The 19,694-nt window shown below is 31.9% G+C and overlaps 1 protein-coding gene across 1 annotated transcript; it reads right to left on the reverse strand.

Moving 5' to 3' along the window:
* Positions 1-8,598: 8,598 nt before the first annotated feature.
* LOC109338822 lies at positions 8,599-11,701 on the reverse strand. Its single transcript, XM_019576151.1, has 6 exons — positions 11,353-11,701; positions 10,787-10,817; positions 10,665-10,678; positions 10,525-10,569; positions 9,558-9,619; positions 8,599-9,038 (listed from the first exon to the last, which is right to left on the reverse strand). The coding sequence occupies exons 1-6, from the start codon at positions 11,587-11,589 to the stop codon at positions 8,774-8,776; spliced, it is 654 nt and encodes a 217-aa protein (XP_019431696.1). The 5' UTR covers positions 11,590-11,701; the 3' UTR covers positions 8,599-8,773.
* Between the last annotated feature and the right edge of the window lie 7,993 nt (positions 11,702-19,694).

Genomic DNA, 19,694 nt, shown 5'->3' on the forward strand with positions numbered 1-19,694 from the left:
ATAGATCTGTAGAATGTAGGTTCACTGAAAGCATCATCTCCTAGTTTGGACAGTTTGCAGTTGCTGAGCATTGGAGCAGCAACATGCTTTGTTGTTCCTAAGTTGGCTCTCTCAAGCAAATCTTTGACATATTTGGATTGTGACATCAGAATGGATCCATTGTTGAGATGTTTGACTTCAATGCCAAGAAAATAGTCAAGTTTACCAAGTTGTTTAAGAGCAAAGGCATAATTGAGACCACTAATTACGTTATGAACATGAGAGATGGATGACCTAGTAAAAATAATGTCATCCACATATACAAGGACAAAGAGTTTGTAGGATGTGCATGAGTGTATGAACAAAGAGTTGTCACACTTGCTAACAAGAAAGCCTAATGTGACAAGAGTGGCTTTTAGCTTTTCAAACCATTGTCTGGGGGCTTGTTTAAGACCATAGATTGATTTGTGAAGCTTACACACCAAGGTTTTGTCTGAATGTTGAAATCCAACAGGTTACTGCATTTATACCTCTTCATTGAGCTGTCCATTAAGGAATGCATTGTTAACATCAAGTTGCTCAAGAGGCCACTCATAGGTGATAACTAAAGTCAAAAGAACTATAATAGTGATAGGTTTAACAACCGGGGAGAAGGTTTCTGTGTAGTCAATACCAAATCTTTAATGAAATCCTTTTGCAACAAGCCTGGCCTTGTGTTTGAGAATAGAACCATCAGGATTCTCTTTGATTCTGAAGACCCACTTGCATCCTATGGCTTGTTTGTGAGGAGGTAAAGGAACCAATGTCCAAGTGTTAAGAGCTAGCAATGCATCATATTCAGCTTGCATAGCTTGTTTCCGGACAGGATCAGATAGAGCAACCTTGGTACTAGAAGGTTCAGAATGAGTCAACAAAACCTTAGGAGCAGTTGGTTTGAAAATTCTAGATTTGGATATGGACTGCATAGGATGAGTAGAGCCAGAAGTGAAAGGAAGAGAGGCTGGAACATCATGAACTAGAATAGTCGACTGAGAAGAAGGAGTGTTAGTAGAGGAAGATGCATTAAGAGGTGAAGAGAACTGAGGAACATGGGAAGGAGGAGAACCAATAGGTGAGGGTATGACATGACTAGATTGTGGTGAAGATGTAGTAGGTGTAAATGAAAAAAAAAAAAACAATAGGGGAAGTGTGAGGTGAAGACGTGGAAGACTCAGGTGAAGAGATGGAAGGCTTGGAGTAAAGGAAGCATTAGTGAGAATTGGAAAGGAATATTAATTGAAGACAACATCCTTGGAAGTATAAAGCTTTCCATTGGAGGACAAACATTTATAACCTTTATGTTGAGAAGAGTATCCTTGAAAAACATATTCATCACTTCTAAAGTCAAGTTTGTGATTGTGATAGGGTCGAAGAAAGGGAAAACAGGCACAGCCAAAAACTCTAAGAAATGAATACTCAGGAACTTTTCTATACAAAATTTGATATGGAGAAACATTTTGTAAAACTGGAGTAGGAATTCGATTAATAAGATAGACAGCTGTTGTAAAAGCATACTCCCAAAATGGTAAGGGTAAGTGAGCATGGGCTAAAAGAGTTAACCCTGTCTCAACTATATGCCTATGTTTTCTCTCAACTGTCCCTTATTCATGATAAGCATAAGGACAGGAGAGCCCATGAACAATACCTAAGTTATTCAACATATAGGTAAAAGGCTAGCTTTAATAGTTTTCCCAAACTGAGTTTGAACATACTTAAGAAAAAATTGAAACATTGAAAGTGTATCGGACTTTTGTTTCAACAAAAACAACCCTGAATGCTTAGAATAAGCATCAACAATTGTTAAAAAGTACCTAAAACCAAATTGCGAGTACGTAGGGGAAGGTCCCCACAAATCAACATGAACAAGTTCAAAGGAATTGGAACAATTGGTGGTAGAAGCAGGGGCATAGAGTCTATGAGCCTTGCCCAAACAACAAGATGAACAAAAATCCAGCACAGATTTATTTCTATGTGAAACATTACATTGTTTAAGGACACTATGGACTATGGCCTCGTGAGGATGACCAAGTTGATAGTGCCAAAGTTGAGAAACAGTAGGTAAAAAAGTAATAGGAACAGAAACAGAAGTATGAGTAGCCTTAGAATCAACTTTTGGCAACACAGTAGTAGTATTATTATGAGAAAGTAAAGAACAGCTAGGTAGGTAGCTTGGTGTAAGACCATGAAAAGCATAAAGGCCCTCCTTGGTGAGAGTTCCTTCTAAGAGAAGCTGGTTAGAACCCTGAGATTTCACAAAGCAAGCATTAGAGTGAAACTCAAAATAACAATTATTGTCTTTGGAAAATTGAGAGACACTTATGAGGTTTTTGGTGATACGAGGAACATGAAGAAGATTATTAAGAGAAAAGGAAAATTCAGAATTAGATGAAGAAGAAAAGAATGATTTTCTAGTAGCATTAATATAGATACCCTGGCCATTACCCATGAAAATGTGTTCTAGCCCGAAATGCTCAGTTGGTTCATGAATTAGACCCGCATCAGAGGTGAGATGGTGTGTTGCTCCAGAATCAGGGTACCAAGTAACTGGTTTATGCTCAGCAGAGTTGATGTTGGCAGTCATGGCAAACGAAGTATATTGTCGTGAAGAAGGTAAGGCACCAAGATGTGGTTCATAGTATGAGGGATGAGTCGGGCTAGGTCCAAGGAGTGATGCTCCATAGCGAGAGTGAGAAGATGGAGGAAAGTCACGTGCTGAATAGAAATTATCTGGAGAATAGGGATATTGGGCTTGCAATCTGGATGGCCCAACACCAAAGTTGAATCTCTGTTGACGTGGCCCAGGAAATTGAGATCCACCATACCCTCCCTGATGTGAAGCAGTAGATCGAGGAGCATAAGGGGTATTACCACCATATACATAAGGTGCATAATAGCAAGCAGCAAGATCGTGACTATGATAGTTACAAAATTCACAATACAGAGGCAGTGAACGTTGGTAACTACGTCCTCCCCTCAGACGACCACCACGTCGCAAGCCACGACCACCACAAGGTCCTCCATAATTACCAGAATATGGAGGAAAACCAGAATCTGGTTTGGAAGGATAATGCACCAACGATGATGGTGAGAAAGAAGAACTTGGATATGACTTCGATAATATTGGACCAGGCGACATCGAAGAAGAAGGAGCAGCAGCAACATTGGCAGACATTGCATCAGAAATAGCCTTGGACTTATTTTTCTCAAGACGAGATTCAAATGTCAACAAAAATGATTCCAAATCATGTAGCGTCGGCAAATCAACTTGACTCTCAATTGAAGTTATAACATGTTGAAATTCTTCGTTAAGGCCATCGAGAACATAATCGATATGTTCAGAGGGAGAAATAGGAGCACCAATGAACACAAGAGCATCGACTAAGTTCTTGATCTTGAGAAAGTAAGCAGAAATAGAAGAAGAACCTTGAGAGATAGATCGAAGCTGAGATCGAAGTTGTCTCCCGCGCGCCTTCGACTCATAACTACAAAAATTGTGGAGCTCCTCCCAAAGCTGCCACGAGTGTGTACAACCAATAACACGAGGCTGAAGACTTTCCGATAAGGAGTTTATAATCCACGAGAATATTGCTCGATCCTATTCCTCCCACCGTAAGTACGTAGAACTAATACGATTGATAAGACGATCATCGTCGAAGAGGAATATCAGTTCCAAGCACAAAACGATTGGCACAATTCGATGTAAGTGTTGCAATCATAAAATGCCCCCACACAAGGAAGTTATGTTCAGTGAGTTTCATCGTCGGCGACGGAAGAACCAGCAGCGACGACACAACTTGCAGTGGAGAAGAAGTCAGTGGTGAAGAAGATGGAGAGGCACCAGGAACGGTTGGAGGATCCATCGGTGGCTCTGATACCATATGAGAAGATTGGGAAATTGAAGAGGAGAAAGGGAATTAGGTCAAAGAGAGAGAAAAGAGAACAAGAAGAAAGTGTAATTGCTATATTGATGAAAATGAAAGTTAGTTATAACAGAATGAGGCAAGAGTATATTTATAGGATATAGTAGAGAGCTTAACACATAAATATTACCTTGCCAATCTTTACTAAACCGAAAACACAAAGTATAAAGGAGAATACATTTTAACTCGGCTAATGTACAATAAAGCTATTTTCTAATATACCCCCCCCTGAAGAGAAGGGTTCTTGACTGAGTTGAGAACACTGAAGTAATCCTTAACTTGAAGTTGTTGACGAAAGCCAATAAACTTGTCACTTGTGAGAGGTTTAGTAAGCACATCAGCTGTTTGAAGAGCTGAGGGAACATGATCATCAAATAAGGTCTTGTTCTGTATCTTACCTCTCACAAAATAAAGATCAAGCTCAATATGCTTGGTCTTACTATGAAGAACAGGATTGTGAGACATGGTAACAGTGCTGAGATTGTCACAATAAATGAGAGGAGTTTGAAAAGTAAGTTGAATCTTCTTTAGAAGAGATTCTACCCACATGAGTTCTTGGGCAGCAAGAGCTAGACTCCTGTATTCAGCTTCAGTGCTGGATCTGGAGATTGTGTTCTTCTTTTTAGACCAGCTAATGTACAATAAAGCTATTCTCTAATAGAACAAAATGCAAGAAAGAAAATGATGAAGCCTAGACCTAGGAGAAAAGAGTATTAAAAAGCAAAATTTGTCAACTAGTGCAGGCAAACAAAGATGTGAGAATAGTTTCACAAATAATGGTAGAAAATAACATGAGAGATTGCCTAAGGTAGATATAGTGATAAACGAACTAATGAAAGAATTAAGATAAGGTAATGACAATGGATATGGTAGGAGAAAGTGAAGTGATAGATGAGGATAGTAAAAGGATTTGAAAATTTGGAATTGGAAACTGTACAAGGTGAGTAAGGAAAGAAAAAATAAATGAGAAATTGAGGTGATAGATGAGGATAGTAAAAAGATTTGAAAATTTGGAATTGGAAACTGTAAAAGGTGAGTAAGGAAAGAAAAAATAAATGAGAAATGAAACTAAAATTATTTTCAAATATATAATTTAATTTCAATGGATTAAGAAAATTTAAATCCAAGATTCTAACCAACCAGCCTTAGATTCACATAGAAAAAATCCTAAGCAATAGTATGAACCAATTCAAACTATCAATTTTGGAAAAGTGCAGAGACAAATTTATGAACTTGCTACATATTGATTGAAATATTATAATTTTGGTATACATTTTAAATTAATCATCAAAATGATATACTTTTGAAAAATTAGCATTAAGGTTGGTGTTTTGTACAAAACTTGGCAACAATATTATAAAATTATTATTTTTTTCTCAACTTTTTTATGCATGACTTAAGACTCAATGTCAATCTCCACTCAGTTTTTTAATATGTGATTCTTGCAATTGATTGCTTTTCGCATTTTTGAAAACGTTCTTCTCATTCCATTAATTGCACAACCACTTCTTGATTTACTCAACTATTTATTTATCAAGTTTTGGTGAAATTATTCCACCTACCAACCTTTTTCTTAGTATGTCTTTTTTGAAAAATTGTAGTTATATTATTAATCAATTATATAATTATTCACACTATTATTTTGTGTAACTACTCCTTTTGTAAATATATGTAAAATATTTGTCATCGTTGTCTTTTTAAGTTAAGATATTTACATGATTGTAGGATTTTAAATTTCATCATCTTTTGCTAGAAAAAACGAAGTCCTACGTCAAAAAACCTATGTATACATCGGTTATCTTTGACAACTTGAATTGTCATTGCTTTGATAGTATTATATGTAGGATATTAATATATATATTGTTTCATGTAACTGTTTTTGTTTAATTAAAAATAGATTCTTGTTAGTGGGAAATTTTGTCTTAAAAGCTATATATACATGGGGAAATTGACCAAACCTTTTATAAGATTGCACAACATAAATAAAATAAAATAATATTTGTAATTGATATTATATAAAGTAAAAAAATAGGTAATTGTTATCCCAATCTGTTAAAATAGTAGAGCATTGGTTAGTTGGTTAATTAGTTTAATTAGGATAATTAGTTTTTTTATCCTTTATATAAAGGATTCAATGTAATTTTGTTATCAATCTATTCAAAATTCAATGAATAAAACTCTTTTCTTTCATTTTTCTTGATTCATCAAGAAATCTTTTTCATGCATCCTACCATTTTAACATGCTTTTACCGTTCCAAGATTCAAGATAGAATCATCATCATTCATCAATCATCAAAGTGAAAAGAAGTTGGAGTTTGATCAAGGAAATTCATCATCATATTCAGAACCCTCAAACAAAGAACTCCTTCATTCTTTCTTCCTTATGTTTTCTTCTTCCTTGATCCATTCGAGGTTAAATTCTCATCATATATTGAAGAATGCTCAATCAAGTTTATATCATCAAGACTCATTCAAGAACTTCATCAAGAAATAAAGTGCAACTCTTTTATTACTTCTAGCATCTCGGATAGCATCCATTGCAGCTTAATAAAGAAGTCTTCATCTCTGGAATCATGTTTACATAAAGTGTCTATATCTGTTCCGGGGCCATGCATATATGATCCAAAAGTGAAAATCGTGGCATTTGCTTCATGCACCCGATGTTCATTGAATCCTTTGACTCGACTAATGGTTTTGATTTGTCATAAAAGTCTTGGCTTTGGTGCATATACATTCTTTTCATATTCTTTATCATTTACCCCATATTATGTTTTTTTTTTCTTCTTTGCTACTCTATTTTGTTTACACCTCTCTCATTAAACACCCAATACTTTGGTGTGTATTTTATATCATTGAAGCAGTATATTAGGATCAAAATTCAGACCCATTTTCTCTCTTTCATCCATTATGGTTGGTTTGGTTGGTTAAGCTTCTATCGAAATAGATGGTTAAGCTTTGGATGAAGTTGCTTCTGCCCTATGGTGGATAAGCGTCAGATTGCTTCACATTCAGATTTCAAGACTGGGAGACGAATATTCACTCACCAACAAGAAGAGGTATTAAAGCATATTATTGTGTTCAACACAATTATTTCAAGCTTGGAATGCTTAATACATTCCAGCTTGCAGGAGAATGTTAAAATAGTAGAGCATTGGTTAGTTGGTTAATTAGTTTAGTTAGGATAATTAGTTTTTCTATCCTTTATATAAAGGATTCAATGTAATTTTGTTATCAATCTATTCAATATTCAATGAATAAAACTTTTTTCTTTCATTTTCTTGATTCATCAAGAAATCTTTTTCATGCCTCCTACCATTTTAACACAATTCATTATTTCTAAGATGAAATAAGTACGAAAATAAGTAGATGAAGTTTAATTTTAATGCACTTTTCGATCGTGATTTTAAGAATAATTGTGGTAAAAGTAGATGTGATAAAATTATCCACAATTCATTTGTTAGAGCTGATAGATTTAAATAGATATAATCCAATGGATAGTGTTGATAGTGGATGAATTCAAATTCATCCATTATATTCAATAGATATTCATGGATATATCCATTTGGATAAATATCTAATCCATCCAAAAATAAAAATAAAAAAAATGATTTTATTTGCATTTTCAATTTAAACTAAATTCAAGCAAATTTATCCATGATTCTCACTTTTAATATTTTATTAAATTGATATCAATTATAGGAAACATGTATGTAGTTAATATTAAAATTTTATTCTTAAGTATATAACATATAGATGTATGATAAAAATGTATGCACTGACCAACGTATGAGTTTTATACATTGTCACTGCATCATCACAGTTTATATTTAATTATAATTAACTATTCAAAAAAGTAATCTAAATAAATAGTGAATGATATAACAATTTTGTATAAATCTTTATGCTGACAATGCATATGTATTACATTCTAAAAATATTTGTTAAATAATTTACACGTATAACTTTAAACAGCACATTTTCTATAAAATTTCAAAAAATGCCACCCCTAAGGAAAAGTCACTTTTTTCAATGACAAATGAGTAACAGTATAAAATTACCGGATACATGAAAATTAATTCTTAACATATCTAATAGATTATTTGGAATATGATATGATGTCACACATACACAATGTATACAGATTTTTTGAAGTAGAAGTTGTTTTTCCACCATATGTATGATTACCCATTTAGTACTCATCCATAATCTACATAACTTAAAGGCTAAAGTTATTAAAAACCACAAATAAATATTATATTTCCCCTTACAAATTTATATTATATAGTAGATCTATTCCACTTTAAAGCCTACCTATATTCATGGGTAACAATATGTTTTACAAGTTGTGTTGACCTCTCACCAGGTGAAAAAATTGCAAACAAAGAAATTGTCTAGCAAAAAGGAATAAAGTTGATAAAATTATTATGAATAGAATATTAGGTTTAGCCGAACAGTTTATACGTATAAATTTTCAACACAGGATTTCTGTGTTGTAAAAATGAAACACGAATCACAATAAAATATAATGCATTAACAAATACAAACTTTTAAAAAAATCATACCATTTCCTTCCAAAAACATGTAATAAAAACGATACATAAATTCCACTACCCACTACTATAATCATTATTGTATGCAAACACTGACTTGCAATATCACATATGCCAAACAGATTCAAATCCATTCATTTGACTTAATAAATCAGAAACATCATGTTGCCTAGCCTCAGTTTGAGAAACCACTGAAAACTACCAATAACTGTTTTCTCCAGTTTGCTCCCCAATGGACTCTTATTGTAGAAAAATGTAAGCACAACAAACCCATGAACTATCTGATTATACAAATACAAATTTCAAGAAAACATCCTTCATTGCGATTATCAGGAACAATTTGAAAGAAATCATGACGAATTCTCGGGTCATTTCCTGGTGAACATAATCAGCCAAAATCTCTTCTATCCCCGCACGTATGTGCCAGAATACAAAGAGATTTGCGGCAAGCAGGGAATAGGCATTAGGGTATATCAGAAGAAGCGGAACAAGTGCAGTAGCTTTAAGGAGCTGCTCTCTCTTTGTCTTCAGTCCACTGTTTCCTTCCTTCCTGTACATGCTCACCAATTAGAGAAAAATGAGAATTAACCCAAATATATCTACAATATGCCAGTTTTGATCAAGCGAAATTCAATGGAATGTTCTAATATCCTACAACCAACAACAACTTGTTCACTAGAATCTAGTATAGGCTTTAGGGTTTCTACTGGAGGATACCTATTCTCTTTGGTATTCTCTCTTACCTGTTTAATAATATTTCATTTTTCATAAAAGGGTGGCTCAGTGTACGATGCTCCCACTTAGTTGGGACTGACGACGTAGGTGAATGCACTCTTACCCTCATAAGAGGAGAGGTCATTTCCAATTTTTCTTATTTTATATATATAAAAAATGTCAGTAATGATAAGATGTAAATCAAACTTTCAACAATCTAGCTGTTACGTGCCACCTAAAGAATTCCAAGACTCAAAATCAAGCTCGTCAAAGCAATAGTGGAGGATACATAACAAAATTGGAAGTATGATCAATTTTATCATTGAATGCTTTGAATTATATGACACCAACTAACCTTCTTGTGACACCCCCTGTAGTAGCAGCTGTGGCATAACCAGCTACAGTTTGAGATGGAACCTGCGAGTCATTGGAAGTGCAATGAAAAAAGACTTAAGCATCTAGCTTTACCAGCACAGATACTGAATTAAGAAGTTCCATTCAACTTCCGATATTCAAAGTAGGTGTTTAAAATGGAAAAGTATGTAATCAAATCACGCAACATGATCCATGGGTGCTGTGCAATCGTTGATGGCAAAAGTCATGAAAAACGCTAGTTAGCACATGAACCTATTTTTTTGACGAAGCTGTTTAAAAAAACAAGCGTTAATCCCACTAGGTGGGGTCGGCTACATGGATCAAATGATATCATAATGCTCTATCGTTGATGAAGATGTTTCCATGGGAAAATTATTATTGATTGTTTATCCATTATTATTTTCAACACAGTCCAAGTTAGTTTGTATGTAGCATCTTAACATTTCTGAGCCAGTACTAAATGTCTAAATGGCATATAAAACTATTATTCAACAAAACAATATATTTTTGAGCATGAAGAACAACTTGTCAGTCCTCAAGCAGTTATAAGAATAACACGAAGGGTGATTTAATACTAAAAAGTAAAATGTTATTTATCTTTATAAACAACATTACACAGCCTACAGTTTTTCTATTCACTTACTTCCAAATAAATTGGGGGAAAAGCTCTCCACTTGTTGCTGGAAATTTCTAAAGAGAGTCCAAAAAACACGATGCTATATGAAACCTTTGGAAATAACGGTTCCTTATTAAGGGCCGTTGAGCATATACACATGTGGAGACAACATAACATTCCAATTCAAATACTAGACACGAATAAATTCCAATCACGATAAATAGTTGAAATATACATCATATGTTACAAGTCATATACAATAAATAAAATATAAAATCTCAACCAGGCATTTGAAAACAAAATAAATAAAATACAAAATCTCAGAACAAACCTTGATAGTGGATTTTCCACCAAGAGAGTGATATTGTTTAAGAACCTAATGAGATTTAATAACAACCCAAAAAAATGTTATACAACAATCTTCAACGATATACTATTTCATAATGAATTTCTCGAGTAACTAGTAGTTACCTCATAAGCGTGTCCTGGAAGCAAGCATATCCACCACGATAGCAATGCAAAGTGCATTTGTTAGTAACAGTAAAAATTACATATCGAATCATCACATTTAACAAATCAATTAAAAATTCTACCTCGGTTTTCGAAGAGATTTCCAACTCTAACCTGCACCATAAAAGAAACCATTATGAGCCCTAAAAAAATTCATGGCAGCACCAAATAATAATGCAATAACAATATACTACACGATCTTTAGCAATAATCATTTAAGAAATGGAAAATTACATGATCATCCCTGGAATTTTATTTAATTACTTTAAGGTTATTGTTACACTTCGAAAAGAATCATGTCCAAATATTGGAGACAAATTATTGTTTTTTGCATCGGAGAGACATTATTGTTTTATGCATTTGTATTGAAGGATAAAAATATTGTCTCATTATATCTAAAAAGTAAAAGTCTCATAACATGATTATGTGTTTTCATGTTGTTTTTTGATATACTTTTATTGTATCATAGAAGATCCTAACTCAATACACTTACCTCCACTGAATATGATTGAAATTAAAGTTACGAAAGTGTAGCGTTTGAAACGAGTGGCGTTAATGTAATTATTTCAAATATCAAGGATGTAAATGTAATTTAACCCTTAAGAGACGACAACATAAAACTGGAATAACAAAAAATTGTTAAACTTACATCAGATCCAGAGACTGTGAAACCGCGGCTTTGAGTGGCGGACCACGGAGCAGTGAGGAAGGATGGCAAGGCGGTGCCGTTGGCGGCGGATATCGGCGACGGTGGGGAGTTGGGTGGTGGAGAAGTGGTGGTGGTGGTGGTTGATGAAGATGAATAGGACAAGAGATTCGATGAGAATCTGAAGAGAGGATTTGAATTAGAGAGCCTCTTGCTCAAAGTTAGCGACAGAGATTGCATTTTTTTCTGTTTTTCTTCCTCTCTTCTTTAGATTGTTAGTGCTGCGAGGTGAACCCTGATTGACCTTTTTTATGCACAGAATGGGGAAAATTGCAATGCAAAATTTGTTGGAAAAGTTTGAAGTACACGTGGTTTAGGTTTATTTGGAGATTACTACACAAAATGTTTATTTGGAGAATAAAGTTATTTTATTTCTAAAGTTAAAACAAAAGCAAAAAAACCAAAACTGCATTTTTTAACAATGTAGGCCTGTTGGATGCTTTTCATTTTTTTAATTTTAAGTTTTAAAATTTCTTAAAATAAAGAATAAATATTTATTAGCCATCAAATTTTTCACGTGTATCAGTTGGTCCCTCGAAAATTAAAACACATAAATTTCTCAAAATATTAAATGTAGATAAAATTAGAAATTTAATATATCTTATGATATATCATAAGAACTATTTTGAATAACATTCGCGATTATTAAGTATTAGTTTGAATATGTTTTTTCGAAGATCAAATTAGTTTACTAGAAAATTTATATTAAAGACTAAAATGGATCTACTTTAAAATAAAAATTAATTTTAAATTTTATTATTTCTTATCTACAAAGATTCACTAGGTGGGATAGAGGTGTCAAAATGGACGGGTCAGCCCGCTAAAGCCCGAAAGTTTATAGGGCTTGAGTATTATTTTATATACTTTTTATTGAATTTGAGTTTTTTAGCCTGACCCGATCAGACTATGTTAAAATCAGGCTCGAGCCGGACTTACTTTAGCAGGCTCGGACTACCTGTTTTTTCCTTATGTTTGTAATCTTTTTGGGGACATTTGACTTGGTAACAAGCCTTAGGTAAAAATTATCTTACAAAATAACTTATGAAAAAAAATATATAGCAAATATTGTGTTATGAACTTTGAATAAAAAATAGAGTACTATCTATAACATAAATATTTATAAATTACAATAATGTTATAAAGTTAAGATTATATTATTTTTCATATTTTGCATAATATCCTTTTGAACACAATAACAAAAAAGTGTATCGAAATAAGAAAACATTAAACCATATAGATTTCAGTTTTCAATTTCTAATTGTGTATTTAATTATATTTAACTTATACACAAAAAACATAATAAATAAAATAACTTTTTACAACAAAACTAAAATGCAATATAATTGTTTAACATAGAGAACTCCACACAATCAAATTTAATATAATAGTTCACACTAAAAATGTTGATAAATATCATATAAAGGATCTTCATATTGAAAGTAAAGAATAATAATATTATATTATGATGGTTATTATACTTTGACATATAGAATTTATTCTATAATTGAGTCTATATTATCATTACTATAAACCAAAGTGATAATACTTTGATAATATCCAAATGTTTATATATTAAAGTGAAGTTACAAATTATATTGTGATAGATGATAGAGTCCAACATAAGACATTAGATCATATACGAGGACTTGAGATAATGTCTTAACTCAAACATAAGACATTAGATCTATAAGTTTGATTGCATTGAGTATAACAACTATGTTAAAAAAGTTATACATTATTATCAAATATATATATATATATATATATATGATCACGCACAATTTATGTTACACTAGTTATACTCAATCTCAGTAATTCATTTTCTTAAATCCAACTGACCAAATGAGTGAGTGAAATAAATGATGAGAGAGAAAAGTGAAATCTTAAATAATTTATTGCACTGACTCATTTGGTCAATTGGATTTAAGAAAATGAATGATTAAGAGTGAGTGTAACTAGTGTAACTTAATTTGGGTCTAAACGAATCCCTCCTTATATATATATAAAATAAATATTTTTTAGTATTTTGGAGACCGACCCGCCACATTCTGCAACCCACTTAAGGCGGATTTGAGCTACAATTTGATATGCGTAAAATATATTCGGGCTTTTTAGCCTAGTCCAGTTTAGCCTGAACCTGGTGTGGGCTAACCTGAACTCATCCAGATAGCCCGTTTTGACACCTTTAATTTGGGATTTATTTTTTGGGATTAAAGTGTACAAACTTAATGTATCATTATTAAATATAATAGTTTGCACATATGTCTTTTCATTTATGCGTGAAATATTCGAAATAAGTTAGAAAGAAAATATCAACCTTCTATCACATATTTATATGATATAATTAATTCAGAAAAGACCGGTTAACAAAATCTATTTACTCTTATCTCTTTTAAATTTATGCTACTATTGTTGTACAAGTTTCTATTTTCGTTGATAATTCCAAGTTATTATTTAAAAAAGAATAATATTGTTGCAAACATAATTTACCACTTCTGAAGTTGCTATTTAGTGTTTATAGTTGACACCAAAGCAAAGTTGGGTAATTCGTTCACAAGTCCTACTTAAAAATCACATTGAAGGCTTCCTCCAAGCCTATTTTAGGCTCTAATATTAACATATCTCCAAGCTTCATCAAAGAATGTTATAATTTCTGGTTAATAAGAATGAAAATCTTCGAAGTCCTAGGATTTAGATATCTGAAATGATATAAAAGAAGGTTCATTTATTCTTAGCATAGTTATTGATGGGGTTAAACAATCTAAGTCTGAAGGTAATGGTGACAATAAAAAGATAGTACAATATAATAAAATAAACAATAAAGAAGGGTTTTAATTCTCTAACTATCCTAGTTGAAGAGAGTTAAGGGTTTTTTAACAATTCACATATCAAGCTTGGATAAAACAACATTTTTATTCAAACAAACCATCTCAACTAGTGTCGACATTGTAGGGTTTCACATCAACTCACTTCTTTAACATCACGAAATCGAAATAATATTCCACCACTATGCTTAGCTTGCTAATATCATATGTACTTGAGTTTGTCATTTCAAAGATTGGAAGGTAGAAATTCAGAGGACTAAATCGTCTAGTCTTCATAAGAAATTTTCACACAACTAATTCATCATACTAAGACTGATTGAAAAGATGATCGAGAAAAACTTTGTGATATTACAAAGAAAAAATCTACATGTTAGAAATCAATTATATAAGCTTAAATAAAAGGAGATAAGAGAATGAAGATCGACTCAAGCTTATATATTGTTTCACCCAATATAGTGGGCTACATCTAGTTTTTTTGGGGTATCAAGATTCTACTATAATTCAACATTCATAATATCAACAACTATTCATTGCACAACTAATATCTCCAAGATCAACAACCCAAGTATTGTTTATATACCTAGCCTCTTTAGACTCAATACTAAATAATGGTTTATATTAAAAAGAGTATTACAATTTTTAAAATCTTTCAATCAAACTCATTGAGTGGAATAAATATGAAAGATAAAAACTATAAATTTGATAACAAATGATTGAATATAAATGTTCAATTTAGCTTAATTTTATTTAATACAAGATGAAGATAATGTAAGTAATAAATGTGTGTTGAATGTGTTCCAGATTATTCTCTGTATTCTTTGGTGTTGTTTATTTTATTCTTTAATGTTAATGCTATTTATAGATAATGTATTTAACGTAGCGGTTACTATGGTGGTTGAAGCTTTACTTGGACTTCTTAAAACTAAATATATGTTGAGACTTATCTTCTTTTCAGCTTAATTTTCTCTTTTACTTATGTAACACTATTAATGATTCGTAGTCATTCTAAATTGAACATTTAATGCTTCATTTTTGTTGAGGCTTTTTGATAGAAGACATTGAACGTGGTAATCTAAAAATGAAGTAACCAACATGTTTATTTGTACTTGAAGTGAGAACTTTCTTTTTGCAACAAAAAAGTACCTTTTGGTTTATGTAAAAATAGAGGGGTCAAATGAGCTTTGTCCATTGGATAGTTCATTTATGTATTTTCATTTTAAAACAAAGTCTTCAGAGATTTTAGCAAGACTTTTACATATTGATTCAACTATGCTATTCATTATCATAAATTTAATTAGACTGTGCATTTTCTCATATAATTATAATTATTCCTTTGTTGGCATAGATAAGTTTTTTTCCGTCTATGAGTTCATCAGAGAACTCAAGCATATCATATTTCAAGAGTATTATATCTCTTATAATAAAATATTGTATCTCATAATTAAATCATTAGTAATCATAATAAATGTCTAAATTCAAATGGTTGGACGAGTAGACATGCATACATGATACAAAATGATAAGAGTTAATATCATTGGACGCGATGATCATTGAACATAATTGTCACTTACAGGCATTTTCCTTATTTGCTTATGACTTGATTTTTTTGCACATGTTGTTGGACGTAATTGTCACTAGGTGTATTGTCACTCGAAATAATTGTCTGTTGATGTGATAACTCATTAGTCTGTTGATGTGATAACTCATTAGGACAAGGTTAGTTATCGGATGCATTTGTCTTAACATCAAAGCATATATATCATACAATATAAATATTAGGCCCATTAAACAAAAGTTTCTCATATAATTTATTTTGGAATTTGGTTTATTGAAAACTATTAGTGAGAATTTTTGGGTATGAAATCTAAAAAACTCTCAAGTCCGACATAGAAGAATTTTGAAAAAAACAACTCACAAGTCTAATATTGGAGAGATGGAGAACTTGGAAAAAATCTCATGTTATAAATAAATATTTTCCCCCTCATTATAACTCGCCCTAAATTGAATGCACTTTCATTCAACTTTTTCTTTCACCCTCATATTCTCCGCCGACACATTTCCGACAAACTTCTCCCTATTTCTTTCCGTGACACTAAGAATTGGCACAAACAACCAAATTGTGAGAATTTTGAGAACTAACACTAGTAGTCAGTATTGAGGGAAAAGAATTAGCACAGGTAGCCATATTGTGGACATTTCGAGAACTGACATTGGTAGTCAATATTGAGGGAAAAGAATTGGCACAAGTAGCTATATTGTGGGCATTTCGAGAACTGACACTGGTATTTAGTACTGTGAGAAAAGAATTGGCACAGGTAGCCATATTGTGTGTATTTCGAGCATTGCCATTGGTAGCCATGTTGTGGTGGGTGTATCCGAGATCGGTTCTTATAGTGCAGGAAGAATCCGATAACAGAGATCATGACTGTTTTATCTTGGGGATGACGTAATTGATAGTTTGCTTGCACAATTTGGGCATTGCCACAAAACGTCTTAAAGAGAGCGAACTGATCGTGACTTAGGCAGTAAATATTATTTCATGTCATTTAGAATTGTTGCAAGCAACGACAACAACAATTTATGTTCTTCTAAAGAATAAGTTACAACATCATATTATGTTCCCAAATATTATTTATTTTTATATTATGCTTTCCTAATTTAATTTTTTTTTGTTATTCATCAAAACATTACGAAAAGCATGAAATTCATAAGTTGGTTCCTCTAACATAATTTTTACTTGAAAATGATAAAACCATAAGATAATCTCAATGAGGATAACGTAGTCCTGTAATTGCATAATTCTATTGCTCGTTTGAAAGACTTCATAAGGAGTCATGGTAAATACATACATAGTTCATGTGTATATATATGCTCCCCTACGCACATGGTGACCACTAGAGATTGGAGAGAATGATATAGGCATCAACATTAATATATCATGTTTCCATGACTATAAGGTCATTAGTAGTTTTGTGAACATGCATGAGAGGCTTTGAGCTACCTTTCATGGGTATCCCTAGCGAAATGATAGTGACCTCTACATTGTGTCCCTTCATTGCTTATCTTGTTTCTCTTTTGATTTGTAACCTAACTTTACTTTTGGTTACCACACTATTATAATTTGTGTTGTATACCGTGGATATTTCCAAACTCGTTTATATTGATCTTTGTGTAACATTCACAATCAATAAGATATAAAGATAAAATATTTGTTAATCATGTAGTATTAATTATGCCTATTTTTCTCAAAAGCTGAATGACTATCTACATATTATTAGAGATTAGAATGATAAGCTATCCTGAGACCAAGTCTCAAGCACACATAGGTTTTATAGAATACGCGTATATATAGCCCTGTACTCGGGACCAATGTGTAACTCTAAATAAACAATTTTTAGAATCCTTATGTCGAATGTTGATGTCCACGACTGCATGCCCATACACGAACGGATAGTGCATCATTGCTTAGCATCAGATGTATTACCCATATGGTTTGGATTCAATCAATGCCTTGGTACACAGTCATGGTTGCTACCATACCTTACTTGGAGTCCTCTCTATAATTTCACATCTTCTAGTAATTCGAGAACAAAGTCTTGTATCCCGTATAGCCTAATCGTATTTCACATGAATATGATTCATCTACACAACACTCTTCATTAAGATATTGTAATCCTTATTACTATCATATTAATAACCCACATGTGATTTTGACATGTCTTCAAGTTCAAGAGAAAGGTGATTTGTGGAAGCTTTGATTTCGGTCCATACAAATTTTTGTTTTTGTTTTGATCCTTATATATTTCGAAGTTTTAGTTTTAGTCCATGTTAATAGTGTTAATACCATAATTGCTCACATAAGCAATTAATATGATATATGTCATGTGTGTATGTATTATTCATCTCAACATATGGGACTAAAATTAGATTTTTGAAAAATAAAATAATCTAAATAGAAAATAAGTATACACAATAAAACCAAACCTCACTTGATTTTAAGGGATAAGAAACATATTTAAAATTAATTTAAAATGGACAACAATAGATAACTCAATATCAACTATTTTGCTCTCTATGTCTCTATTTATAAGTTATTTTTATACTATTTCATATGGATTAAGAAAAAATAGATAAAATAGTTATTAGTCTCCAATTTATTAAGAAACACGAAATTACCGATATTTGAATCTTATCACCTTCATTCATTTATCTCTATGATTTAGTTAACACTTTCTAACGTTAAAATTTAAAATAATAAAAATAACAATATATAAAAATATGAAAACATTAATATCAAAATCACAAAATTTAAATATAGCTAGTCAGGTAAATTACACGCTTCATATATAAATTAATGTCAAAGGTGTTGAACACGTCTCGCTGAATATAAGTCATTAGAGAGTCATTTATTCATGCATCTCTCATTCAATTAGGCAACCTATTTTCACAATGGTCATATCTAAAAACTTTCTTTCCATGGTTACTATGATAACAACTAAAATCATTACAAACAAAATATAATATAATAGAAACAAAACCGAATAGAAACAGTAAATTATAGATTACAAAGATTCAAAGAGTGAATAGAAACAATGAAGCAAACAAAGAATAAAAGCAATGAAACAATGTTTGAAGATAATGAATAGAAACATTGCAATGAGAACAACAAGTTAAACATATAATGGAAACAGTGAAACAAAAATAATGAAATAAAAAAGGCAAACAACTATTCGAATGCAATGAATAGAAACAATGAAATGGAAACATTATAAGAGAATGGAAAAAATGAAATGTATAATAGAAATTGAAGATGCAAGCATGCATGAATGAGAAAATTGTGTATGCAAGCATGCATCACATAGATTTTGATGAAGACAAAAGTTGATGAAAAACAGAGTTTGATAAAGACAAGGATCAACAACAAAGATTAATGATCAAGGACAAGCTTGAAGGGATGAACAAATCAACAAACAACAAAATAATCAATAAAGTCAAGACTCAAGTTCATACAAGGCAAAGCATTCAAGAAGATATAGAGGCTAAGTATTTTATATCTTTATTAGGTCTTCAGATATTTGCCTAGTAAGAGTCTAGGCTATGATGAACCCTAATGGAAGTCTCACAAGCTAAAATCAATCATAGCTAAAATGATATTTACATGCATACATACATGATTTACATGCACATGCATACATACATGATCATATGCTTTTGGATGCATTTAAAAAGAGTTTTAAATCATACATCATTCAAAGTCATGCATCATACTTTTATAAATAATGTAGGAGGTTCATATATCATTGAAATTTCTTTGGTAAAACCATTAATCGATTAAGAGATATGTTAATCGATTAAGCATTGAATTCTTGGGAACCCGTTAATCGATTTATGGGTTTAATCGATTAAGGTTTGTTGTTGTTTTTGTTTTCTGATATTTTCAAGAACCCGTTAATCGATTAA

The sequence above is a fragment of the Lupinus angustifolius genome, unplaced genomic scaffold (assembly GCF_001865875.1).
Source record: "Lupinus angustifolius cultivar Tanjil unplaced genomic scaffold, LupAngTanjil_v1.0 Scaffold_45_19, whole genome shotgun sequence".
NCBI lineage: Eukaryota > Viridiplantae > Streptophyta > Magnoliopsida > Fabales > Fabaceae > Lupinus > Lupinus angustifolius.

What these genes read in the sequence shown, in the direction of transcription:
- LOC109338822 (XM_019576151.1), bottom strand. Translation starts at nt 11,589, where the DNA reads ATGCAATCTCTGTCGCTAACTTTGAGCAAGAGGCTCTCTAATTCAAAT. An exon ending in TCACAGTCTCTGGATCTGAT is followed by an intron (nt 10,818 to 11,352) that starts GTAAGTTTAACA and finishes TTTATGGTGCAG; the next exon opens with GTTAGAGTTGGAAATCTCTT. An exon ending in GTGGAAAATCCACTATCAAG is followed by an intron (nt 9,620 to 10,524) that starts GTTTGTTCTGAG and finishes AATGACTCGCAG; the next exon opens with GTTCCATCTCAAACTGTAGC.